The sequence below is a fragment of the Ricinus communis genome, chromosome 9 (assembly GCF_019578655.1).
Source record: "Ricinus communis isolate WT05 ecotype wild-type chromosome 9, ASM1957865v1, whole genome shotgun sequence".
NCBI lineage: Eukaryota > Viridiplantae > Streptophyta > Magnoliopsida > Malpighiales > Euphorbiaceae > Ricinus > Ricinus communis.
This window is the reverse complement of record NC_063264.1, coordinates 5,126,904-5,153,179: the sequence shown is the minus strand read 5'-3', so window position 1 is coordinate 5,153,179 and position 26,276 is coordinate 5,126,904. Positions and strand designations below refer to the sequence as shown.

Here is a 26,276-nt window from a genome sequence, read left to right as displayed (position 1 = left end):
TTAATACTAAGATTGAGTATATGCAAAATCATTCAATCGGGTGATAATTTTATGATGTCAAATGAAAATCTAATATTGAATACGAAACTCTCTCTATAAGGGAGAAGCTCATGGTAAAGGCCAAAGTATAATTTCTTAAAGATATATTTTAGTGGTAAAAATTTTATGATCTCTCAATCAAGAATTTAAAGAGAGGAACTACTTTAATAATATAGGTAGATCTATTGAAATAATAAAATAAAAAATAATAGAAAACATACGAGAATAATAATCGTGATACAATCTCGTTTTTTATATAATAATATTGATTTTAACACTCACTTTATTTTCTTTGAACTTGTAAAAATGTGTATATAATTTATTTTCCTTACATATGTGTCATTTTAAAACCATTCATATCTTCTGATCCATTCCACATTATTAGTACTAAAATAAATCCCATCATCTTGGGCTCGCCAATAGCAACTGTTACCATCAGCACAGCACATAGGTCCTTCAACTTTCTGTCTAAAAACATCAACATGTTGATGCTTTGATCCCCATACCATATCACAACTAAACCAAGTATTGGGTCCAATTAACTTAATACGAAACTTGAAATTGAAATCTCCTCCGACATTCAGTGTATGGTCACCGAGATCATCATCTCTTGATTGGCAATGGATATATAAAGGATTTTCATTGCTGCTTAAGCCATTCATGACATGAACTCTATACTTGATGCAGAACAGTTTGTCGGTTTCGAGTAACGTGGGTCGCCATGCAAGAACTGGATGAAGATAAATAGTTGTTGACAGAAGGAAAATGAGACAGAAAATAGTTAATGTAGGAGCCATGCTTAGAAATGAAAAGATATCAGTAAAGCTTCTTGTGCAATACTTTTTACATGGCCATTGCCTTGGTGTATTTATAGAGAAAATAAGATTGGAAAAGTTACTTGAATTCTCATGTAAGAAATGTGATTAATGTTAAGGCATATTTAACACAAAAAGTTGTTTGGAAAAATAATTAATGATAGTTGTGCTCTAGATATGGTCTAGTTGTTTCTACCAATTCTGAAATTAGAAATGAAATCCTCTTACTAGTAGTCAAAATTACTTAATAGTTTCCCATTAACCAAAATATAATTTGCTGATTCTGGTAATGCTAAAATAAGATTGCTTATTATGTCTATGATGTTTCTGTATTGAGGTCTGGTCCACTTTACTGAGAAGATGGAAAGGGAGACAAATTGAAAATGGATCTCATGGTACTCATCAGTAGTGTGGCTAGCTAAATGGTATTTGAATTAATGTTCTTTCTTTCTTCTTCTTATTCTTTTCAGTCAATTTGATTATGGCTTATCCAAATTCTCAACCAGGTCATGTCAGTTCTTTCTTTCTATAGCTGAGAATGTTAATTAGGCTTAGCTTAATTAGTAATATTCTCATACATATATATTACCACTGATGTAATTTAGCCAAAAATTCTCAAAGCTTGTAGACTTTTTATAATCTTACTTTTAAAAAGTTCTCATTTAATTCTGGTTAAAAAATATTAATTATTTATCCGTGTATTATTATTCTAATTATAAGTATCTGTAATTGGTAAAATTTAAATTTAATTTTGATATGAAAATATTAATATCAGCATAGAAAATAATGTGTATTATCTTTATCTTAGATTGTATTAATTATTTAATATAAAAAATTACATATTCATTAAAATTGAATTGAGATTTTTTTTTGTATACATATATCTAGAATTAATTTAGAAAGTGCCGGATAGGATCTTCATGGGTGGCAAAGCACTCTCTCAAGAATTTGAACGCAGCTGTATACTCAAAATTTGAATTTGAAACCTTTGATAAGCTAGAAAAGACCTTATCATCTCATCTATGTGCTCTTGGATAATTAAGCTGAAGCTTTAAATGGTAAGTTGCATCAATACCAATTGATAGTTCATCCGTCTGTGCAAAAACAGCAAGGCCACGCGCAAATGCAAACGACCCAGTTCCACCAACAACGGTAAGTTCTTCTCTATCTTTATGTGATATATGCTTGGCCTGCACACTCAAGCTGCCTGAATACTGAGACGTATCAAATGTAAGATAGATAATATTGAAAGCAGAATGTGCAAAATGCTCAGCTGGTATTATGAACCCTTGAGCCTTTCCAAGGACTCTAGAAGTATTCTCAGGCCCTTCGGTTAGTGTGTGATGGAAAATATAAGCTTCGGCATCTGATCTTGCTGTTGGTTGCACGCTAGAGCTTGAACTTTGAGGTTGCTGAATGTACAGTGATAGTGCTAACCACGGCTTATTGGGGTCCTTCGACAGACTTTTGTGAGGCTTTGGGGAAAGGAATGATAATAGAATTACTGAAAGTACTGCCAAAGAAATTGCAATGCAGAATATGATCCTACAAAGCATGATGTAGGGACGAATGTTTCTCTAAATTGTGATAGCATTTATGCTTCTTATATTACAGAGAAGCTGCGGTTTTGGCTACCTAATCCATTATGTCTATTCCTAAACTAGTTGGCTACCTAATCCATTAGGTCTATTCCTAAACTGGATATAGCAACTTACAGAAGATACCAACTCCGTCAGTGATCTGGCCAAAAAGAGAAGAAAACCAATGACAGTTACGTTGTAGATTTGGTCCTCACTTCGGAAGAGAAATGTTTCATTGACAAATTCTTTTTACAAGAGTATCAAATATCTAAAAGAAAAGCTAATTTTAGTATGTAGCAGAATATCTGTGACCTTTACAAAACTTAGCTACATGGTCAGACATACTTGCCTCAAATTGAAACGTTAAAAATAAAATAAATCAATCAAATAAATAAGAAAAGACATAAATAAAGTACTAACTAATGCATGCGGTCTCTTTATTGACATGAAAATATTGATTTCAACATAGAAAATTACACGTTCATTTTATATATATATTTTCTTCTTGAACTTTAGAAAACGTGTACCACATTCATTCAATCCAAGGAAATGTCTTAGCCCATTCCTCATTATCTGTGCTAAAGTAGATCCCATCATCCTGTGCTCGCCAAAAGCAGCTTCTACCATGATGAGTACAGCAAATAGATGCATGAACATCCTGATTAAAAACATCAAAGTTATGATGCTTGTTTCCCCATTCCATACCACAATTGAACAAAGTATGCTTTCCAAATATCTTAATACCGAACCCAAAATGGAAATCTCCTCCAATGTACAGTGTGTGGTTACCAAGATCATCATCTCTTGAATGGCACTGGAGGAGTAACGGATGATTATTGTTGCTCAGTCCATTCATGACATGAACTATATACGCTAAGCAGAACCTGTCTATTTCCATCAGTGTAGGCCGCCATGCACCAACTGGATGAAGATCAACAGTTGTTGACAGAAGGAAAATGAGACAGAAAATAGTCATTGTAGGAGCCATGCTTTGAAATGAGCCTAGGCCACTGCCTTGGTGTATGTATATATATATATAGAGAGAGAGAGAGAGAAATATAACAGTGAGCTAGATTGGAAAAGAAATTACATGATTTCTCAAATAAGAAATGTCATTAATTCTAAATTGTGCTCTTGATATGGTCGAGTTGTTCCTACTATTTTCTCTTTAAAATTATAAATGATTATTATCTACCAAATATTAGTCAACTTTGGTAATGGTTTAATATGATTGCAGACTATGTCTAAGATTTTTCTGTTCATTTCACTGGAGTGTGTGCCTACTTAGAGAAGATGAAAAGATTTTACCAGTATTTGTTTCAAATTTATAAAATTTATAAAATTAATTTATAAATTTAAAATTTATATACTTTAAATGGAAAGAAAATTAATTTAATATTTTAAATAATTAAATTTGCGTGAAATTAATTATAACTAAATTAAATTCTAACAAAATTGGTAGAATTTTTAAATAAATTTTATATTAGTAAATTAATACATTTCAAAATACCAAAATATCTATTTCAACTTTATCATTTTCATTTTATTTTTTTCATATTTTTTTCAAATAAAATGAATAGCGTAGTGGATATGTTTCAGTACAAAATATCTAGCTTATCTAAGTTATCAACCATTTTGTGCAACTCCCATCTGTTCTTTTGAAGGAACAGAAAATATTGATTAAATTATGAAATTATTTATAAGTATCAAAAGTCGAACAACATATTTTATTATTACATTTTTTTTATTAATTCATATGATGATCTATTTAAATTTTAAATAAATTAAAAAGTTAGGATTTTTCTAAAAGCTAGCTCAAAAAAAAAAAAAAGAATGTCCAATATGTGACTCTCTTGATAAGATTTTTCTATCATTAATGTTTGATATAAATTATATGCAGGTACAATTATATACTACAAATCAGATGCAATGTTTGTTGCCTCATTTCAGCCAATCAACGCAAAATTTAATAATGCAAAACAGAAAATGAATATCAGAAATTCTCATTTTCATGTGTTGCATTAATTAGAAATAAATATTAAAAGTTTCGATTTCAATATATATGAATGGAGTATAGAGTTAATTAATACAATATTTTAACTTCTAATAGAGTTGAAATATTAAAGATAGAAGCTACTATTTTTATGTAGTCAAATATCTATCAGATTGTCACATTTATGAAATTTAATTGAAAAATTTACGTACGTTTATTCTAAATTGAAACATTAAAAAGAATCAAATATATGTAGTCTGATTATTGATATAAAAATATTGATTCCAACATTAAAATCACTCATTCACTTTATTTTCTTTGAACTTTAGGAAACATGAATATATTTTTATCTATATGTATCATTGGAGCCAATCATATCTTTTAATCCAGTCCACATTATTCATGCTAAAATAGATCCCATCATCTTGTGCTCGCCAGTGGCAACTATTACCCTCAATACAGCACATAGGTCCTTCAATTTTCTCTGTGAAAACATCAACATGTTGATGCTTTGAACCCCATATCATATCACAGCTAAACCAAGTAGACTTCCCAAATAACTTGATACGAAACTTGAAGTTGAAATCTCCTCCAAGGTACAGTGTGTGGTCACCAAGATCATCATCTCTCGATTGGCAATGGAGGAATAATGGATCCTTGTTGCTGCTCAGGCCATTCATGACGTGCACTCTGTACGTGATGCACATCAATTTGTCTGTTTCGATCAGTGTGGGCCGCCATGCAAGAACTGGGTGATGAAGATAAACAGTTGTTGATAGAAGGAAAATGAGAGAGAAGATTGTCACTGCAGAAGCCATGCTTTATGCAATACTTTAGAGGGTATTATTGCCTTGTTGTATTTATAGACAAAAATGACAGTAAGATGGGAAAAAGTTAACATGATTTCTTAAATAGGAAAATTCGATTAATGTTAAGGCAACATAATACACAAAGTTTTTTGGGAAGAAAATCATGAATGTTTTGTGCTTTAGGTACTGTGAAGTTGTTCCTACTATTTTTTTGAAATTAGAAATGAAATCCCCCTACCAGTAGTTGAAAATTACTTGATAATTTTCCATTAACCAACCAATAAATTTGCTAATTTGGTAATGTTTTAATATGATTGCGAATTTTGTCTATAATGTTTCTGTTTATATATTGAGATGTAACCCACTTTGCTGAGAAGATGGAACCGGGAAGAAGATTAAAATGTATTTTATCACTAATAAAAATCATACTCGTCACTAGCGGCTATCTACCTAACTAATTTTTGGCGTAATGTTTTTTCTTTCTTTCCTAATTTTCTTTTTTTTTGTCTTACAAATCTTTAAGGAACTATCATTTCATGGAGTTTCGAACCTCATACTTCTATTCCAGTTTTATAGAGCTCTCCCACTAGGCCGAAAACTCATTAATCTATTCTTTACGGTTAAAGAAAAAGAAATAAAAGATATAATTATGAAATTAGTTAAATTTATTTAAATATATGACGCTTTACTGTTTGATCAATATACCAAAAGTAACTAAATTATTCTCTTATAACCTAATTGATTGGCTGCCTCTTAAGACAGAATTAATAAATTCTCATTTAATTCAACATTCTTTGCACCCGAGAGCTTCTAATGAAGATCTCAAATTTTATAGTTAGATGTTCCTTTAGATATCAACTTTACAGGCCAATGCGGCTTGTATTATATCCAGCAGTGAAGCCAGGTTTATAAATCATGGGGGCAAATTAATAATAGTTAGACTCAATTAAGGGAGTCGATGTTCAAGTTTAAGGGAAGCAATTGTCATTTTATAAAGGAACAGTTTTAAAAGCCTATAAGATATTAGCTATTAAAATAATTCTTCTCCACAAATTAATTGGCCATTGGTTGTATATGTAAAGGAACAATATGATTTAGTAATTGAGGCAATGAAACAGAAAGTCATCACGTAATCTGGCCTTGAGGTGAGAAGATTAGTGAAAGTTATGTTCTAGATTTAGTCCTCACTTTTCTTTAATGATGTAAATTCTTCAAACCCTTTTATTAGTAGTCAATGTGTATATGCAGAACAGTCTTTCTTTGTAATATTTTTACATCATTTATCGAAATATTAACTTCATCTATGATCATTCAATTAGGTTTCTATAATGTCAATGAAAATCTTAATATATTTTGAATAGATCTCTCTAGGGGATAAATTCGTTTCACGATAAAATTCGAACCCTAAAAAAAGATGTCTTTGAGATTTTTATGAAAAAGTATCAAATTTAAATTTTTAATAATAAAAGAAATGCTACCATTATTTTCATAAAATAAAATTTAGAAGAAGACTGGAACGTTCTTAAATATATAATAAATAAATAAAAAACTCACAATTAAAGTATTAAATTAGACATGTACCCTGATCAACGTCATGTGATCTCTTTATTGATGTATAAAAAGTATTCGTCCACACAGTATATATTATCTGTATTTTCCTTGAACTTTAGAAAATGTGTATATAAATTAATTTTCTTATGCGTATAATTTACAGCCAATCATATCTTTTAATCCATTCCGTATAATCCGTGCTAAAATAGATCCCATCATCTTGCGCTCGCCAATAGCAACTATTACCATCAACGCAGCACATACTTCCTTCAACTTTCTGTCTGAAAACATCGACATGTTGATGCTTTGATCCCCACATCATTTCACAAGTGAACCAAGAATCTGGTCCAAAGAACTTAATACGAAACTTGAAATTGAAATCTCCTCCAACATTCAGTGTATGATCGCCAAGATTATCATCTCTTGATTGGCAATGGATGAATAATGGGTTCTCATTGCTGCTTAGGCCATTCATGACATGCACTCTATACTTGATGCAGAACAGTTTGTCAGTTTCGATCAGCGTAGGACGCCATGCGAGAACTGGATTAAGATAAGTAGTTGTTGACAGAAGGAAAATGAGACAGAAAACAGTGAATGTAGAAGCCATGCTTGTGCATGCAATGCTTCAGAGGCCATTGGTTTGGTGTATTTATAGAGAAAAATGATACAGTAAGATGGCAAGAATTTACATGACAATTTAACACAAAATGTTTTCTGGAAAGAAAATGAATGATAGTTGTACTCTGAATATGGTCTAGTTGTTCCTAGTATACGATTTGTTAAAATTAGAAATGAAATTCTCCTACTAATAATCAAGATTGCTTATTAATTTTCTATTGACCAAAGAATAATTTTCTAACTTTGGTAATGTTTTAATTTGATTGCTAATTTTGTATATGATGCTTCTATTTATATTATTGAGATGTTATGGTCTACTTTACTGAAAAGATGGAAGGAGAAAAGAATTCAAAATGAATTCTTGATTTAATGTCTTTTCTATCTTTCTTTAATCTTATTTCTTCTACTATCTATAGTATAACAATAAAGCCGTCATGACGGTGCCGCAAAATCAATTAATTTAATATATAATAGTTTCTTTCTTCTTTGGTTACAAGGAGAATAGTATTCACTGTAAATTGAAATTAGTCAAGTATTTAGTAATCGTCATGATATTGTAAAGTAGTGAACTCAAATAAAGACTTAACTGACTTCTTTTTAACATTTTCCCATGAAGATATTGATTTCCCCTCTCCTTTCTTTAATTCCAATTGATGACTGCTCTTAATTTGGGAGGACTTACACAGACACAAAAGATTAACCCTAGTTTGATTGATATAAAGATATCGAATCCAATAGAAAAAACACCGTTACTTTATTTTTCTTTGAGCTGTAGAAAATGGTCAGAAATTAATAGATGTTATTGAAGCTTTTGGTGCAATACTTTAGAGGCCATTATTGCCTTGGTATATTTATAGAGTAAAATAATAGAAAGATTACATGATTACGATATGGTCTAGTTGTTCCTACTATTTTTCTGAAATTAGAAATGAAATCCTCCAATACTGGTCAACATTACTTAATTCATTTTTCTATGGCCCCAAAAATTCATTTGCTAATTTTGGTAATGTTTTGATTGATTGCTAGTTATATCTATGATGTTTGTTTCTGTTTATTTTATTGATGCTTTGCTGGAGAAAATGGAAGGAAAAAGAAAATAAAAGTAGAATCACTCAATGGTAACTATGGCATATCCAAGTTCTCCATTTCTTTTCTCCCTCAGATTGAGAGCCCCAGCAGAGGATTGTTTTCTGAAAAATATTTCTAAGCATTTTCTGGGAGAGTTTGGAACATTTGTAACCGAAACATAGCATCCAGCTGCAAAAGGCAGTGCCTTGCATACTAATGTCATACTTAGATCTTCACAACTAATTCATGAAGCAATAATAATAATCCCGAAACAGCCAGAACTTACGTGCTTATAAGATAGAAGTTTAAGGTGGATATACAACTTACATTAGACATCGCAAGCAACCCAGCATGCAAAACATAAACCATCATATCTACTCGTAAAAAGTTTACCCTGTCGAAAGCATGCATAGCACAAGAGATCTTACCGTCCTTGAGCATGATTAGTTACCACCACATTATTTACATAAAATACAAACATAAGAATTTACACAATCCCAATTACTACAGATATGTATCCTGGTGGATAGAGAATATCCTAAACTGAGAAAAGCTACATTTTGCAGACACATATTCAGATAACCAAAAAGAGTGGCCCAGTCCCACCTTCTTTGTAGGCATCAGGAATACTGGAGTAGCAGAACAGGTGGTTGGACATTTCCCAGCTCCAGTCCTGTTTTCTTGACACAGACAGCCGGGGCCATCGGTTTATCCTAACATAGTGCTCCCTGATCGTTCCATCACCGATAAAACTAGTTACAACTGAAAAACAGCATTCATGACCGCCCCATACCCTATCACCAGGATCAGCACTTTGGCTTCCATCTTGATGAAAATACCGGTGCATAAGAGGGCCAGTGCCTTTCCAATATGGATCGAGATTTCTCCAATATTCCGGAGCCACCTGAGGACATGCTAATATATATCATCGTGATCAACCAATGGCACATTTTCACTTGTTAGTGAAAATGCATCAGTAAAAAATTAGAAATTTCTTCCATGAAAGCAAACGTGTGAATTGTTTGCATTATTTACAAGAAAGGTATGCTAAGCTTCCTTGGTATTCCAAAGAATACCCTTGCAAAGGCTCCAAATTTACAACTACCAAAAGAGAAAGTCCCTTGATGTTTGTCGTTATTAAACCTTATCCATAATTAACATAATTCAGGGCTCATGCATGCTTCAAACTAGTGAGTCCTAGCAGTGAACGGAAAACATTACTAACCCAAGTCAGGAATGTTTTCAAACTAATCATACACAATTGATAGGAGAATATACCTTAGTAAAATGAAACTCCCAAACATGATCACACAGATCATCCCTCATGATACGCGTCTGTCATAAAGAATAAACAAAAGAATCATTTTAGTCCTATCCATGCACAAAAATTTAACAAGGATAAGTTTTTCATACAAACTGTCAACTAGTTGCTGCATATGCAGATCAAGTGCATAAATTACTAGGAAAAGGAGAAAGAAGGAAATAAGGGGCACCAATAGCTATCTACTCACACGTTTGGCATCCATAACAGATAGTGAATAAGCAGCCAACTTGGATAGTCCCCGGACCTGTGACAAGCGAGGTATGTGAGCTTTTCCAAGCCACAGTTCTTCACACTAAAAAAAGTAACGCAAAGTTAGATTTCAAACTCCAAATCAAAAAGAAAGAAATTAGAAAGTAACACAGACCATAAGGCAGTAAAATTCCATGGAAGCTCATTATACACATACAGATTTTTTTTTTTTTTTTTGCTCAGAAGTTGACAAAATGAGTAATGCATGTAATTACAGTCAGGGCAAACCAATTAAATCCAACAGAGAAAGAAGGCCTGTATTGATATAAAGAAACATAAATAAAGTAACTAGACTCATCAATAATTCATTAGATATTGTAGTACTTCAAACCTTCACTCTGGACCCCTCAAGCCCAACAACAGATTTCTTGGGGGAGGAGCAGGGGGAAAGAGAGCCTTTAAACTGTATATTATCATCAGAACTCGTTTCGCCCCTTGCCCTTTTCTACCTTCCACTCTCACTCTAAGATGTTCCTTAAATATATTTATTTAATCTAGGTAACACATAGGTGCTTTTGTTAGTATTATTCTTGTATTTTCATCAGAAAATGGAGAAATTAGAAAGGCTGAATTTTGGGCCTAAGAAAAAGAGAAGTTCTACTTATATTTACCGTAGACATTGATGAACGAAACTTCCACCTGGCTGAACAGATGTATCATCCCATGTGCATATAACAACAATTCCCTAATTCATAACTGATTGTTAACCTTAAAGATGGTTTGAATGCTTACTCCCAGCTCTCAAATCACAACTGTATGAAAATAAATTCTCAACTTTGCAGCAGCACCAGACACATCCTATGGAAGTAGTGATATGATCTTCGCATATTACAATAACAATATGAATAGTTAGTCTGCACCCTCCACAGTAGAAGGATGCAACTCATACTCCCAGGTTCTCAAATGTTCCTTGCAGCTAACTTTGCATTTAACTTGAGGCAAGAGAACATGCTCCTTCTGAGCCAATGACATTCATAGTGACAGAGTCGCAAACTATGAGAAGGCTTTTTTCGCTGTTGGCTTTGCAACAAACATAGATTAGCATCTACCTAAACCTGAGTAAATGTTGATTAGTGACCTCCAGCCACATATCCTTGCCACTGAAGGATGAGAATCCAAGTGGTCAAGTATCTAAAGTTGTATAGCAGGTAGCTAAGGAACCCCCCCTATTTCTCTTCTGGCCCTCCATTGAAATAGTAAAATACAATGAAATGGAATATCCTATACTACCAATCATATAAACTCACCAGGCAACATATAAGTCTTTTTCCTTTTCTTTTCCTTTTTCTTTAAAAAAAAATCACTTTCTTGCATCTCTAACCATGATAATTCACAACATTCCCACAACATCCCAATAAAATTAACCCTCATTTCCAGTATTAAGAATTAAAAAACTAGCATTTTATAAGAAAACACCAACTGCAATTAAAGATAATATTGTATAACCAATTCCATGTGGAAGTTATTATCTCCATAAAATTATCAAGAAACAAAATGAATTCGCAAGTAATTAAAATTATAAATCACAAGCATTCTTCATTGATTTGATTAAAACAATATAAATGAGTGATAATTCAACTAAGAATATCATCAGCGAACCAAAAAATTTAAGACCTAAAGATCCAATTTCTAATAAAAGATAAACAAACAAACCTTAGAGGTCCAAAGACGATCACTACAAGCAAGGAGGTTCCAAGAGCGCGAAACAAGGAGAGAAAGTGCCACGCTGCGTGCGTCTAAATTACTAAGTATTTTCATCATTAGGTCCCAGCCAAGCACCTCAAGCGGGTCCTGCCTCTCACAATCTTCTCCCTCACTCTTCTTCTTCTTCTTCCTTTTCCTCTCCTTGAAATCATCACGGTTCCGGTACTCAGATAACCGCAACTGTGACGGTGACGGTGACGGAGTAGGATCTTCAAGCTCTTCCATCAAATTTCTGGAGTTTGGTGGTCCGTCCCTTGGAAGAGCTAAGAGGAAGAGAGAGTAAGAGGATGTGACTGAGATCACATTCCTAAAGAGGTTAATAAACAAAAAAAAGTATTACTAATTTAATTTGCAACTCTTTTGTCGTTTAGTGTTAGACAGTAGATCGTTGTGGGGAAATCTGGGGATGTCTACGTGTACGGTAATTGTGAGCGGCAATCTGAATGCATTTGGCAATTTGAGTGCATTTCTTCACAGCAACGCGAGGTGCGTCGTATTGATTTTTGAGGGGCAGGGCAGCCACGTTAGATGTATGGCCACGTTTAAAGCGATAAAACGTATTTTTACAGCGTTAAAGAGTTTGGGTTCGATTGGGTAATTTTTTTAGATATTTATATCTTTTACAATATCACTTGAGTCATAGTTTTATGGCTGAGTTGCCTTCTGTTGATCTTAATTTGAAAATTTATTCTGCCTTGTGTAAGGCGGTGGCTCAATACACTGATTAAATATAAATTGTTGTTGGGTATTATAGTAATTTTATTAATAATTAATATAAGATTAAATGGGCTACACCAACTCAATGCCTCAAACATGTATTGAAGTCAAAAACTAAGTATATTTGACCATCATACAAATAGCAGCTCTGAATTCTGTTAACTAATTAAAATTACCATATCAAACCAATATGTAATAGCTGCGAATTTAAATTTTAATTATTTTTTATTGTAAGTAATTTGATAAATTTTTAAATTTATATTACTTTAATTATTAATGAGTCAAGTTTATACATATATATATATATATATATAATTGGGCCAAGAGTCTCATTGTAGCAATTTCTTGGAAGCAAAACTCATTTATACTTTTTCATCTTTTATTACTAAAAAAAAAAACAACACAACAATTTTTTTCTCTCTTCCTCCTTCTCTTCCCTCCCTGCCACTCTCTTCTTCCTTTTCCCTCTCATTTTTGTCGCCTACCGCCGCCACAAACTCCTTCTTCTTCCTCCTTTCTGGCCGATGCACAGAAATTCGGGTTTCAGCTCGGTTTAATTTTATTTAGATTTTAAAAATTATTTTAAAATTATTAGAAAATAATTGGTATATAAATTGTTAGTTATAATTAATTAATTAAATTATTTAATTAATTGGTAGCCTGATTTTAGATTTACTATAGATTAGTTGCATTAAAAATTAATATTTTATCATATAAATTGAGGTTATAATTAATTTAATTAAATGCGAGGAAAAATATTTGTGTGTTATATCGCAAATAATAAAAATATTTACTGTGATGTATCACGAATAATATTATTTTTGCCGGACTGTTAATTTTTATATTGTGAACTGAGTTGTATTGCGGAGTTAGAAAATAATGCAATTTTGGTGGTTCGACTCTCGTTAAATAAATATGAAATATTTGAAGTGTTTCTAGTAGGTTATGGACCCATTATACGGAGGGTAAACGTCCATATTTTAGGAAAAATTTTGCCAAATTTTTAGTAGTTTCAAGTCAGAATTTTCTTTAGGCAATATAATCTAGGAGTCAAGGCCTAGGAAAAATTAAGATATCTTATTAATTGAGTTATTTTCATCAATAAATAATCTATCCATCCAGCCAGCTTTATCCAAAGCGTAGGCAGACTGCGAAGCCCGACAGAACTATGAGTTAAAGTTATATAATCAACTGCTCTTATGTCATGTCTAAATTAAATAAAATATTAATTGATTAAAAATTATTATGATTATTATTAGCATTATTATTAGTAATTTTATTTGATTAATAATTATTACGAATACTATTAGTATTACGAATACTATTAGTATTATTATTATTATTGCTATCATATTTATTGTTATTTTACTATTATTATTGTTATTATACATAATTTTCATGGTTGCTATAGTCAAGGCTATTCAACTTTAATTCTTAATATGTTATTGAATATTATGTTTACTTGTGATTTATGCTATTTATAATTATTATGATGCTATAATTGTAACTTCGGGGTGATGCGGCAGTAGAACAAGCCATCTGATGGGTTGCATCAGGACCGCATGCGCACCGGAATTAATCAGAGACTATTTTAAAATTTGTCCTAATCGAGTATGATTCTCTAGGTTGTGGAAATTTGATTGTTGGAGTAAAGGTTCTTGGTCGAGCGTTGCTCTTTGGACACCGACTTTATTTGAAATCAAGTGATCTGGCTAGATTTAAGGATCCTAGTTGAGCTTCGCTCTCTAAGCACCGACCCTACTAGAATAAGCGAGCCAAAAGGCTACTAGTATTGGGATTAGAGTTTTGCTAAAGTGCTCATCCCTTAAGAGTTAAAAATCAATTATTTTAAATTATGTTATGACAATTACTTATTAGTTTTTGATGCACCATATTATTTTATCAACCATGGCACATGAATATTTAGACTCTCCGCAATAGTATACCTGCTATCTTATATTTGAATTTAGTCTATAAAAAAATTATAGGATGTTTGCTAGTAATCCAGCTGGAGAATTAATTTAATTATGTGTAGATTTGTGAGTGAAATATTGAGTTTTTTTAATAGTATATAATTATATATGCGTTAATTTGGATCTTTGGCTAGTTAAGTTTGCTACGGGTTTCAGTGGCCTTATGTTTACCCATTCCTTAGCGCCAGTCACGGGTCCACAGATTGGGGTCGTGACACAACATCTAAATGAAACCACTAAAATTAGTAATTTTAAAAATCTAAGATGAATATATAATTATCAGGTTAAGGTGCCAAAATCGTCTTAAAAGCGAAGCGAACACGACGTTTATAGCTTTTAATTTTACTATGAGACCATTTTTTTAATAAAATATTATAAATATAGTATTTTTTAACTTTTCAATTTTATCTATTTCAGTGGTTGAATTATTTCTATATTTAATCAAGTGTCTGAATCTAATTTTATTTGTATTATGGTGTCTCTTACAGGTTAGTAATATTTTAATTCAATTTACACATAAAATAACATAAGATATTCTTACCCATCATTATTTATAATCTTTTTTTATTTTTTAATATTTTCTTTATTCTTTTTCTTATTATTTATCTTTTTCCTATCTTTGCATTAAATTTTTTAGCACTAAAGAAACAAAAATATTGTATTAATTTTTTGAAAATGTTTTATTCATTTTTCTAAAAGAGAAATTTACTCATTATCTTTTATTTCTAAAATTTATCTTTTTCAAAGGCAATTCAATACTATGTTTTCTTATTGTTTTGAAGAATATAATTTACTTTTATTTTTGTTAGGTGAATAAAAAAAACAGAATAAGAAAATAATATTTAATTTTTTATTATTTGCTGTTTGAATAAATGAGAAAAAAATTTATTATTTTTCTTTAATTTCTCAAGAAATAAAATATTTTCTAAAAAATAGTTCTAAAATGAATTAAAAAAAGAAAAAGAAAGAAAATATGATATCATTTTATATGGAGGTATTTAATAAAATTATGAATTCCATTCCGGTCGTCGTTTCGGATTTGTTGTTGGAACAAAATATTTCAGTACTCGAACATTTCAATATTTTATTTCAAACTGTTCCGGGATATATATATATATATATATATATATATATATATATATATATATATATATATACATATTAAACCATTAAATACAACTACAATATATAATGCAATCGACTAAGATACAAAATAATATCTTGTAATATAAAATCATGAAAATCAAATTATATAAGTCTGAGTTGTTATTACTAAATAATATAGATTAATTCATAAAAATATTTTAATAAATTAGTAAAAAGAATGCATGATTAAACTGTATAGCATAAAATGAAAAATAGATAAAGATAAAGAGGTTATTATGCAGATTTTAAATTTTTATTTTAAAATTTTAGATTTAGTTCGTTTTTATTGATAGAAAAAGGAAAAAGATTTTATTAAGTTAGAGTTAAGTATTATTGAACTATTTAAATCAATCCAATGATATAATTTTTTTTATAAGGTTATTTCATCCCAGCCTATCTCGTTAATTTCGGTCGAAATGACCATTTTGGCATAATTTCAGTCGTTCTAGTCTAAGATGGCTGAGATTTTGGCCGATATGGAATCAAATGTATTTTGTTTCATTTTTTTTAATAACATGAGATATTGGTCATTCCGGACGAAAAAAATGAACGGAATCAATAACTTTGGTATTTAAATCATTTTACTGTTCAAAATAAGTCATATAAGCATTTTAACTTAAAAAACTGGTTAGAAATACTATACTGAGTATTTTTAATAAATTTAAACACTTAATTGAAAAAAATAATTTAAAATCAAATAAAAAAAAATAAAACACCAAATCTGTAAAAAAAAATTATATTCAATAAGTGTTGCTAACTAAGAGAATCAAACTGTAAAAATTAATGTATTGCTATTTTATCCTATAAATTATTTTAAAAAAAAATTCTTATGTGCTAACCACTCTAAATTTTCCAACAATGTTAACAAAGATATACACAAACATCATGCATGACGAAGGGATGTCACATTAGAAAATAAAAAATGCCAAGCCTTAGTCAACTGGATTCATTAATGCCACATTTTGAACACTGGGAGGGATGCAATCTGCTCTATTTTTTATTATTTGCCCACATACTACTTTTCTATGTTATTCAAAGAGCCAAGTCCGATTCAATAAAGAACAACAACTCTCCATTGAATTCAACCCTTAGGCTTACTGTCCAAGCAAGAGATCTCCATTTATGAGTATAAAAAGAAACTGGTCTTTATAAAGAAATCGATCGACCACACTTTAACCTCTCAGAAATGGCTGAAGTACTGAAGTTACATGGAGCATGGCCTAGTCCCTTTAGTTGCAGAGTGATATGGGCTCTAAAACTAAAGGGCATACCATATGAGTATGTAGAAGAAGATCTCTTCAACAAAAGCCCTTTGCTTCTACAGTATAACCCAGTTCACAAGAAAATACCAGTGCTGGTTCATGGTGGCAAGCCAATTTGCGAGTCTACTATAATCCTGGAGTACCTCGACGAGACATGGCCTGAGAATCCATTGCTTCCCAGTGACCCGCATGAGAGAGCTGTAGCCAGGTTTTGGGTTAAATTCATCGAAGACAAGGTACGGGATTAGTTCTTGCTTCTGTTCTATTCTTTTTTCTCTGTGTTTCCGTGACATATATTGGCACTTTCAGGGTACAGCAATATGGAATATATTTCGTACCAAAGGAGAAGAGCTAGAAAAGGCAGTAAAGAACTGCTTAGAAGTTCTAAAAACCATTGAAGAACACGCCATGGGAGTATCAGACGATAAATATTTCGGTGGAGACAAGATTGGAATAGTAGACATTGCCTTCTGTGGAATTGCTCACTGGCTTGGAGTTATTGAAGAAGTTGCAGGCGTAAAAGTTCTTGAATCCCAGAAATTCCCAAGGTTGCATGCGTGGACTGAGAACTTCAAGGAAGCACCCATCATCAAAGAAAATCTTCCAGACAGAGACCAAATGACGGCCTTCTTCAAACGTCGCAGAGAAATGATATTAGCATCAGCTTGAGGCTGTATTAAGTACAGTTAACATCAAGCGACGTGTCGTTTGTTTAGTCCAAAGTTGGATCCCATTTTCCAAAATAATTAAACCCATATAGGTTTAATCCTCTGAATTTGACCCTAGGAGGAAATAATTGTATTCGCTGTTTATGTTGTTGTGTGTAGCAAACAGCCATTAGGCTGTTCATAGATTAAAATAAATAAATGACTTATTTATATTAATAGATGAATGATTAAGTTTTATGATATTTTTATATTTGATTTTGTACCTTAATAATTAATAGATTCAGTTAAAATTTAATAATTTTAGATTTCTAAACATTAAAGTTAATAATTTCAAATCATTATTCATATTGAACGTAAAACTAATGAAACGATAGGGTAAGTAATATTAAAATTAAAGAATTATAGTAGTTATCTTTAATTAAAAATAGTGGATAGAAATCAAAAAATTAGAATCTTCAAAGTGAAAGATTTAAAAAATAATAAAAAAAAATTTATTAAAATTTATAAATTTTACAAAAATATTAATCAAAATGGCTCGGATAACATTTTAATTATTTTAATAAGAAAATTTAAATCTATAATATTTTTAAATTAAAATATATATATATATCTATAATCACATTAAATTTGCAGGAGTTGTTTCTGTGTAGTTTACTTATACTGAAAATATTTAAATATTTTAGAATGAAACTAATATTTTATGATAAACTAATGAAAAATGTAAAAACAAATAACATGATTTGGTAATAGAATCAAGTAATCGATTAGAAGGAGCCTTGTAGTTTAATATATTATGAATATTTAAAATTCTATTTTTATAATTTTTTTAAATATGTCTAATTATTTATAAAATAAAATATGTCTTTATATTTCTAAGATTTTAGTTATTTAATTAGTTTAATATTTTAATTTTTAAAATATTATAAATAAAAATTTAAATTTATTTATTATTATATTTTAATACTTTTTAATATTTATTATCATTCATATGTTCCGTCCGAAGATATTTATCAAAAATAATATTTAAGTATATATTAAATTAATTTAAAAATTAAAAATATTTATATAATAAAATATAAAATTTAAATAAAGTATTAAACTGATTAATTGATATAAATTTAAAAATATAAATATATGTTTAGTTTTTTAATAATTTAATAGACACTCAAGTTTTGTTATATTGTAATACCAAAATATTTATAGATAATATATGTAGACGTGATGAAATAATAAAAAATATTTAAATATTATAAAAATATAAATTAAAATATCTATTAAATTAAATTAAATATTAAAATGTTATGATAAAAAAGTTCAGTGTCAAAATATGCATTTTCGCCGAGCTCTTTGGATGTGACAAGATTGGCACGCTGGACTTGGCATTTGGTGGGATTGCTCATTATTTGAAACCCATACAATCAAATTCATTCGAATTTGTGCTTGAGTTTAGTTCCTTTAACTCCAATTTTAATCCAGATTAGCAAACCCGAGTTTAGTTCCATTTATTCGAGTTAAGGTCTGGAATAATTTTTTTAAATTAATTTATATATTAATAATTTATTTTAATTTGCTTAGTGATTTTTGCTAACTCACGTCTATTCTGCTTTATTATGTTATTTTTTTATTTTAAAATTGTAAAAAATATTATTGAAAATATTTTTAAAAATAATTTAAAAATTATGGGTATTTATTTTAAATTATGAAATAATTGAATAAAATTATCAAAAATATTAACTTCATAATATAACTAATAATCAGGGAAAACAAGATTTGCTTATTTATTTGCTGATTAAATTCAAAATTCTTATTTCTATTAGAATTATTGAGTTGAAATCCGAGAAAAGAGAAATATATTTTTCTTATGAATTATCTAACTTCAGTCTAGAGAGTCAATTTTAGTAGTTAACTTTGTATATTAAGATTTAATTTATTTTTCGAAATAACCAATTTGCAAGATTGACCAAGTTGGTTGATTGAGACCCCCCAACTTACTGCTAAGGCAAGTCAACTGCCTTAATCGTTATAAAAGGAGCCTCAATAATGTAAAAGAAAATCAGACATACGTCTCAAAAAATGGGCGAATTTAAGCTGTTAGGAGGATGGTCCAGTCCCTATAGTCACAGAGTGCTATGGGCTCTGAAATTAAAGGGCATACCATACAAGTACATAGAAGAAGAAGATCTCTCCAACAAGAGCCCTTTGCTTTTACAGTATAACCCAGTACACAGAAAGATTCCAGTACTCTTGCACGGCGGCAAGCCAATATGTGAGTCCATGGTGATCATCGAGTACCTTGACGAAATATGGCCGGAGAATCGGTTGCTGCCTATCGATCCTTATGAGAGAGCTGTAGCCCGATTTTGGGTCAATTTTGTGGAGGATGATAAGGTAATTCAATTCTAGTTCACAGGCTCATCTCATCTAACTTTATATCTCTTCATTTCATTTAGGCTTATTAGTATAATAGATTCAAATTTCATTGAGTTTTAATTGTTATATTTATTTTTATTATTTTCATAAATTTATTTAAAATATATTGATATTTTAACAATTTTAGATAATTGACCACGTTAGTTAAAATTGTTTAACGTATATAAAATGCGATTGATTTATATGACATGTATTATTTTTACGAAAAAAATTTTAAATTAATATTTTTCAGTAAAATGATATTTCATTTTGTGATTATAAAGTTTTAGAGTATTGTGATTTTTTAATATTTTTATATATTTATTCAAAAAAATATGAAATTTAAATTAGTTTTATATAAAATATTTTAATATGATATGTAACTTTTATTTAAAATTACATATTAAAACATGTTTACTTAAAGAAAATGCATAAACGTATTGAAAATTCCAGACCCATATCCAATTATTGGATAAAAATTACATGTGATGTATTCGGTTATTAAAGATTCCTGCAGAGTGGAGGGTATTCTGCAGTAGCAATGGCGAAGAACAAGAGAAGGCAGTGAAAGACTGTCTGGAAATGCTAAAAACAATAGAAGAGCAAGCTTTAGGAGAGAATAAAATCTTCTTTGGAGGAGACAGAATCGGTGCAGTGGACATTGTCTGCGGTAAATTTGTTCGCTGGTTAGAAGTGATTGAAGAAGTAATGGGAATAAAACTGTTGCAGCAACACAAGTTTCCTCGCCTGTATCAGTGGACCATAAACTTCAAGGAAGCACCCATTATTAAAGATAATCTTCCAGACCATGGGAAATTGCTGAACTTGTTGAAGCAGATAAGAGCAAGGATTTTACAAGCATCTGTAATCAACTGATTTAGATAAATATGTAAAAGAGTACATCTGAGACATGGATGTAAATATCATGTTCTTTGGATATAAATGTCATGTTCTTTTTTAGGAGTCTGCCAAGTTTTATTTCGTCAAGAATGGTTCCAGATGTGAAAAGCTATTATCATAGAGTTTCTGTTTCAAGTAAAGTAGTTGTTTATTATTTTGATTATAAATAATAATGTTAAACGAGTTTATAAATTAATTTTGGTAAAGTTTTTAATATTTAAAATTATTATTTATATTTTAAAAATAATATTAATTCAAAATTCTTTTAAGTGTATTTTCTTAAAATTTTTAAACTTTCTTAAGATTTTATTAATATATCAATATAAAAGTTAGTTTATCAATTAATTTTTAAATTATATATATACAATTAATATCAACAATAATGTTATTTTTGGGATTAATAATTATAGTAATTAAAAAACTAACTAATTAGTTAAAATAATTTAAAATATAAATTAAGATATTATTTTTTTTAAATTAAAATCAGCAAGATTGTAACTGAAAATAAGGGAGAGTTATTAAATATTAATGCTAACTTATTGCTTTTATACATATAAACATTCATGACATCTAACTACAGTTTACATCTTTCATGTCATTCTCATGGCAATGGTAATAATAAAAGAAAAGATTATCAAAATTGGGCATTTGGAGTACTCTAAAAGTCACCTATTTAATATTCTCAAGCAAAAAGATTTATGCAGCAAGTCAACAGTCAACAACTTAATAAGAACTAGTTTCTTGAATCTAAAATTCAAACTGCAACTTCTTTCCCAAGCAAGAAGACTTCCAAAATCGCCATAAATTGACCTGAGGCTACCACTAGAACTTGCACCTTAAACTCTTGATCTCATAACAACAATCAATGGCAGAAGTAAAGCTACATGGATTCTGGTCTAGTCCATTCAGTTGCAGGACAATATGGGCTCTGAAATTAAAAGGGGTGGAGTATGAATATGTTGAAGAAGACCTTCAAAATAAGAGTGAAGAGCTGCTGAAATATAACCCAGTCTACAAGAAGATCCCTGTACTTGTTCACGGCGGCAAGCCGGTTGCTGAGTCCCTTGTTATCTTTGAATACATTGAAGAGACATGGCCGAAGAACCCGTTGCTGCCAAAAGATGCATATGAGAGAGCTATGGCTCGGTTCTGGATGCAGTATAGTGTTGATAAGGTAACTTTGGTTGCGTGTTTTTTTGTCTGTAGATTCACTGTTGCAAATATAAAATGAAAATATGCAAGTTTTTCAAACTAATCATTACAAATGTTATGTAGAGTCCAACATTTCATGCATTCTTTCTAGCTACTACCAAAGAAGAGCAAGAACAGGCAGCAAAAGAAGTATTTGAGGTGCTGAAAGTCTTGGAAGAGAAAGCCCTTGGGGATAAGAAGTTTTTTGGTGGTGATACAGTAAGTCTTGTAGACCTTACCTACGGATTCTTCAGTCACTGGTTTCAGGCAATGGAAGAATTAGTAGGTCTGAAAGTGCTGGAACAGAGCAAGTTGCCAAAATTATATGCCTGGGCTAAGAATTTCAAGGAAGTTCCTGAGGTCAAAGACAATCTACCAGATTATGACAAGATGTTGGCCTACATGACCAATATGAAGAAGAAATTTGCCAAAAATTGACTTTCACAATTACTAGCAGTACTGCTCTCAATATATGTTTATCCATGTCTGCTATAGGGTAAAGGGCTTGATCTTTTTTTTTTTTTTTCTTTCTCTTTTCTTTTTCCTTGTCATGGATGTAATAATGATGATTGAAATCAAATAACGGATATGGGTTTGCTGTCTTATTTCAATATCGTTATGTTTTAGTTTATCTATCAAACCAGGACTTTAAAGACTCCGGGCATTAGGTGAAAGAATTGGAACATCAAAATCCAAGAAAAGCAATGCTAACGAAAGGTTTGAAAACGCATGGAGGAGACGATAATGGTTTCTTGTAAGTCTTGAGATTAAACTTTGAGTGTGGAGCTGCGTTTTAAAACTTTTGAAAGGGTGTTTTGCTATCCGTACGGGTCTATCCGGGACGCTCTAGATATATGTATATAAAAAAATAAAGTCCAGTTTGATCACTAATTTTATTGTTTGAGTTTAATTTAATTTTTTTCTAAATTTTTAAACATTTTAACTCTAAATTATTTAAATTAAATATATTATATATTGATATTTAAACAAAACACAATAAAAGAATAAATATTGTTATTGTGTTCTTATTATTTTTTCTTAATAATGACAGTGAAAAAGACAGGTATAATGACAGTGGTGCCAAGGGGAATGCAGGTAAGAGCGGTTTCAACGAGAACAATTGTAATAGCTATTTGTTGTTTAGTTATATTAATTGTATAAAAAATTATAAAATTATTTTTAAATTATATTGTAATTTTTTATTTTCAATTTCTCAATACGGTTAATTTGAATCAAATATAGAAAGATTTGGATTAAAAAGTCCATAAATTAATATAAAAAATTAAATTAAACCGATATGATAAAGTAAAAGTCGACCAAAAAAGGAAAAGCAGCTTCCTATTTTTTGTTATGGATAGAATTAAGAGAGAATGTTAAGGAGTGAAAATGTACAAGTTCATGCACCCAAAATAAATGAATAAATTAAATAGTGCATCACTCACCATCCATTGCCATTTGTACTTTCTGTGCATAGAACTTTTGGCTAAGCATATTGAACATAGAGATATAGCAAATTGAAAGAGTAATTGCGCATAAGCAAAAGATTTGCATCAAGAACATGTTACCCATTGTACCTCAAAACAAAATTATCTCATTTTTATCAAATTGAATTAGTCTATTTTCTTTGGAATTAGTACATAGAAAGATTCCAGTACCTTGCATGGCGGCAAGCCAATTTGTGCGTCCATGGTGATCATCGAGTAACTTGACAAAATATGGCTGGAGAATTGATTGCTGCCTATCGATCCTTACGAGAGAGCTGTAGCCTGATTTTGGGTCAATTTTGTGGAAGGTAAGGTAACTCAATTCTAGTACGCAAGCTCATCTGATCTAACTTTATATCTCTTCATTTCATCTATGCTTATTAGTATAATACATTCAAGTTCCATTGGGTTTTGATTATTATATTTAATTTCTTTTTAAATTTGATAAATTATATTCAAAATATTGATGTGAAAAGCCATTATTATAAAGTTTCTATTTCAAGGTTGTTATTATTATTTTAATTATAAATAATAATGTAGATAAAATTTAATAATAATTTTAATATTTATAATTATCTATCATATTTTAGAAAATAATATTAATTAAAATACTTTTACGCCCTAGTTTAAAAAATTTAAATTTTTATTAATATAAAAATTATTTTATTAGTTGATTTTTTCATTGTATATAAAAGTAATATAAAATATTATTATTATTACTATTATTTAGAATTAGGAATTATTGTATAATTAGAAAACTAACTTATTAATTAAAATAATTTAAAATATAAATTAAAATATTATCTTATAATTAGAAGAAATTATTGTATAATTAGAAAACTAACTTATAATATAAACTAAAATATTAACTTAGAATTAAAATTATTATCTAATTGAGAAACTAAGTGATTAGTTAATATAATATTAAATATATAATTAAAATATTATTTTTTAATTAGAAAAATAGTTTAACAATTAATATATTTGTATATATATTAGTTTAATTCATGTGTCAAAAGTAAATATATATATATCAAAATAAAAAATTTATGTGTCAAATAATATATATATATATATTTAAAGACAGCTTCATCTAACCATCTTCATCCTATCTTCATGTCCGATAATCTCTGCTGTTGAGAATCACCTAATTGACACTACTGGATCAGCATCAGCTAACTCTTCAGGCTAAGCCAATAAGATCGAATAAGAGGAAGTTTCCCTCAGAGAAGGAGGTCATGTGCCAGGCCTTATGTATAAATTCAATATTGTAACTGAAAACAAGGGAGAGTAATGCTTTTAAAATTTGAAACTTATTACTTTTATAATAATTTGACAATTCTTTCTCTCTACGAAAGAATTTAAGATAGCTAAATATAGTTTACAATTTTATGTCATTCTTATGACAATAACAAAAAAAAAAAAAAACTAAATATCTCGTTTATTTTTATCTCAATTTTTATATATTAAATATTACATATAATATTTTTATAAAATTATCCTTTAATATTTTGAGACTAAGAATATTTGGAGTTATTAGCACCCTAAAAGTCACCTATTAGTATTCTCGAGAGAAAAGATTTTAAATAAAAGATTTGTCCAGCAAGTCAACAGTCAACATCTTAATAATTGAATCTAAAATTCAAAATTTGCAACTTTTTGACAAGCAAGAAGACTTCAACACTCGCTATAAATTGGCTTGAGGCTGCCACTAGAACTTGCACCTTAAATTCTTTATCTCATAACAACAATCAATGGCAGAAGTAAAGCTACATGGATTCTGGTCTAGCCCATTCAGTTGCAGAGCAATATGGGCTCTGAAATTAAAAAGGGTGGAGTATGATTATATTGAAGAAGACCTTCAAAATAAGAGTGAAGAGCTGCTGAGATATAACCCAGTTTACAAGAAGATCCCTGTACTTGTTCATGGCGGCAAGCCGGTTGCTGAGTCCCTTTTCATTCTTGAATACATTGAAGAGACATGGCCGGAGAAGCCGTTGCTGCCAAAAGATGCGTATGAGAGAGCTATGGCTCGGTTTTGGATGCAGTATTGTGATAATAAGGTAATTTGATCGCATGGATTTTGTCTGTAGATGCACTGTTGCAACTATAAAATGAAAATATGCAAGTTTTTCAAACTAATCATTGCAAATGTTATGTAGAGTCCAACACTTCATGCATTTTTTGGAGCTACTACCAAAGAAGAGCAAGAAAAGGCAGCAAAAGAAGCATTTGAGGTGCTGAAAGTCTTGGAAGAGAAAGCCCTTGGGGATAAGAAGTTTTTTGGTGGTGATACAGTAAGTCTTGTAGACCTTACCTATGGATTATTCACTCATTGGTTTCAGGCAATGGAAGATTTAGTAGGTCTGAAAGTGCTGGAACAGAGCAAGTTGCCAAAATTATATGCTTGGGCTAAGAATTTCAAGGAAGTTCCTGAGGTCAAAGACAATCTACCGGATTATGACAAGATGCTGGCCCACATGGCAAGTGTGAGGAAGAAACTCGCCAAAAATTGATTGTGACAATTACTAGCACTACTGCCAAGGCCTCTTTTCCATTATCCATGTCTAGCATAGGGGTAACGGGCTTGATCTTTTTGTTCTTCCGTAGTTATGGATGTAGTAATGATAATTAAAATCAAATAACAGATATGGGTTTTACTGTGTTATTTTACTAATCACCTTGGTCTAACCTTTGGGATATCGCTATGCTAATGAAAGTTATAAAAGGTTTTAACCAAAAAGGATACTGTTCTAAGCAGCTTCAAGGACAG

The 26,276-nt window shown here is 30.2% G+C and overlaps 10 protein-coding genes across 10 annotated transcripts; 4 read left to right on the top strand and 6 right to left on the bottom strand.

Annotated features, from left to right (window-relative positions):
- Positions 1-383: 383 nt before the first annotated feature.
- LOC8265671 (S-protein homolog 21) lies at positions 384-836 on the bottom strand. Its single transcript, XM_002518132.1, has one exon. The coding sequence runs from the start codon at positions 834-836 to the stop codon at positions 384-386; it is 453 nt and encodes a 150-aa protein (XP_002518178.1).
- Positions 837-1,641: 805 nt separating this feature from the next.
- LOC8265672 (dirigent protein 11) lies at positions 1,642-2,429 on the bottom strand. The gene has a single exon (XM_002518133.3). The coding sequence runs from the start codon at positions 2,408-2,410 to the stop codon at positions 1,871-1,873; it is 540 nt and encodes a 179-aa protein (XP_002518179.1). The 5' UTR covers positions 2,411-2,429; the 3' UTR covers positions 1,642-1,870.
- Positions 2,430-2,966: 537 nt separating this feature from the next.
- On the bottom strand, positions 2,967-3,422 carry LOC8265673 (S-protein homolog 2). Its single transcript, XM_002518134.1, has one exon. The coding sequence runs from the start codon at positions 3,420-3,422 to the stop codon at positions 2,967-2,969; it is 456 nt and encodes a 151-aa protein (XP_002518180.1).
- A 1,295-nt stretch (positions 3,423-4,717) lies between these two features.
- On the bottom strand, positions 4,718-5,980 carry LOC8265674 (S-protein homolog 7). Its single transcript, XM_002518135.2, has one exon. It carries the CDS (start codon positions 5,243-5,245, stop codon positions 4,787-4,789), a length of 459 nt encoding a protein of 152 aa, XP_002518181.1. The 5' UTR covers positions 5,246-5,980; the 3' UTR covers positions 4,718-4,786.
- Positions 5,981-6,944: 964 nt separating this feature from the next.
- On the bottom strand, positions 6,945-7,397 carry LOC8265675 (S-protein homolog 21). The gene has a single exon (XM_002518136.1). The coding sequence runs from the start codon at positions 7,395-7,397 to the stop codon at positions 6,945-6,947; it is 453 nt and encodes a 150-aa protein (XP_002518182.1).
- Positions 7,398-8,919: 1,522 nt separating this feature from the next.
- LOC8265676 lies at positions 8,920-12,080 on the bottom strand. Its single transcript, XM_002518137.4, has 4 exons — positions 11,703-12,080; positions 9,988-10,092; positions 9,755-9,811; positions 8,920-9,380 (listed from the first exon to the last, which is right to left on the bottom strand). Exons 1-4 carry the CDS (start codon positions 11,976-11,978, stop codon positions 9,051-9,053), a joined length of 768 nt encoding a protein of 255 aa, XP_002518183.2. The 5' UTR covers positions 11,979-12,080; the 3' UTR covers positions 8,920-9,050.
- Positions 12,081-16,709: 4,629 nt separating this feature from the next.
- LOC8265677 (probable glutathione S-transferase) lies at positions 16,710-17,735 on the top strand. The gene is made up of 2 exons (XM_002518138.4): positions 16,710-17,087; positions 17,161-17,735. The coding sequence occupies exons 1-2, from the start codon at positions 16,776-16,778 to the stop codon at positions 17,518-17,520; spliced, it is 672 nt and encodes a 223-aa protein (XP_002518184.1). The 5' UTR covers positions 16,710-16,775; the 3' UTR covers positions 17,521-17,735.
- Positions 17,736-19,558: 1,823 nt separating this feature from the next.
- Positions 19,559-20,894, top strand: LOC8265678 (probable glutathione S-transferase). Its single transcript, XM_002518139.4, has 2 exons — positions 19,559-19,907; positions 20,436-20,894. Exons 1-2 carry the CDS (start codon positions 19,593-19,595, stop codon positions 20,802-20,804), a joined length of 684 nt encoding a protein of 227 aa, XP_002518185.1. The 5' UTR covers positions 19,559-19,592; the 3' UTR covers positions 20,805-20,894.
- A 688-nt stretch (positions 20,895-21,582) lies between these two features.
- LOC8265679 (glutathione transferase GST 23) lies at positions 21,583-22,624 on the top strand. The gene is made up of 2 exons (XM_002518140.4): positions 21,583-22,002; positions 22,104-22,624. Exons 1-2 carry the CDS (start codon positions 21,694-21,696, stop codon positions 22,455-22,457), a joined length of 663 nt encoding a protein of 220 aa, XP_002518186.1. The 5' UTR covers positions 21,583-21,693; the 3' UTR covers positions 22,458-22,624.
- A 2,586-nt stretch (positions 22,625-25,210) lies between these two features.
- LOC8265681 (glutathione transferase GST 23) lies at positions 25,211-26,171 on the top strand. Its single transcript, XM_002518142.4, has 2 exons — positions 25,211-25,566; positions 25,666-26,171. The coding sequence occupies exons 1-2, from the start codon at positions 25,258-25,260 to the stop codon at positions 26,017-26,019; spliced, it is 663 nt and encodes a 220-aa protein (XP_002518188.2). The 5' UTR covers positions 25,211-25,257; the 3' UTR covers positions 26,020-26,171.
- The last annotated feature ends 105 nt before the right edge of the window (positions 26,172-26,276 follow it).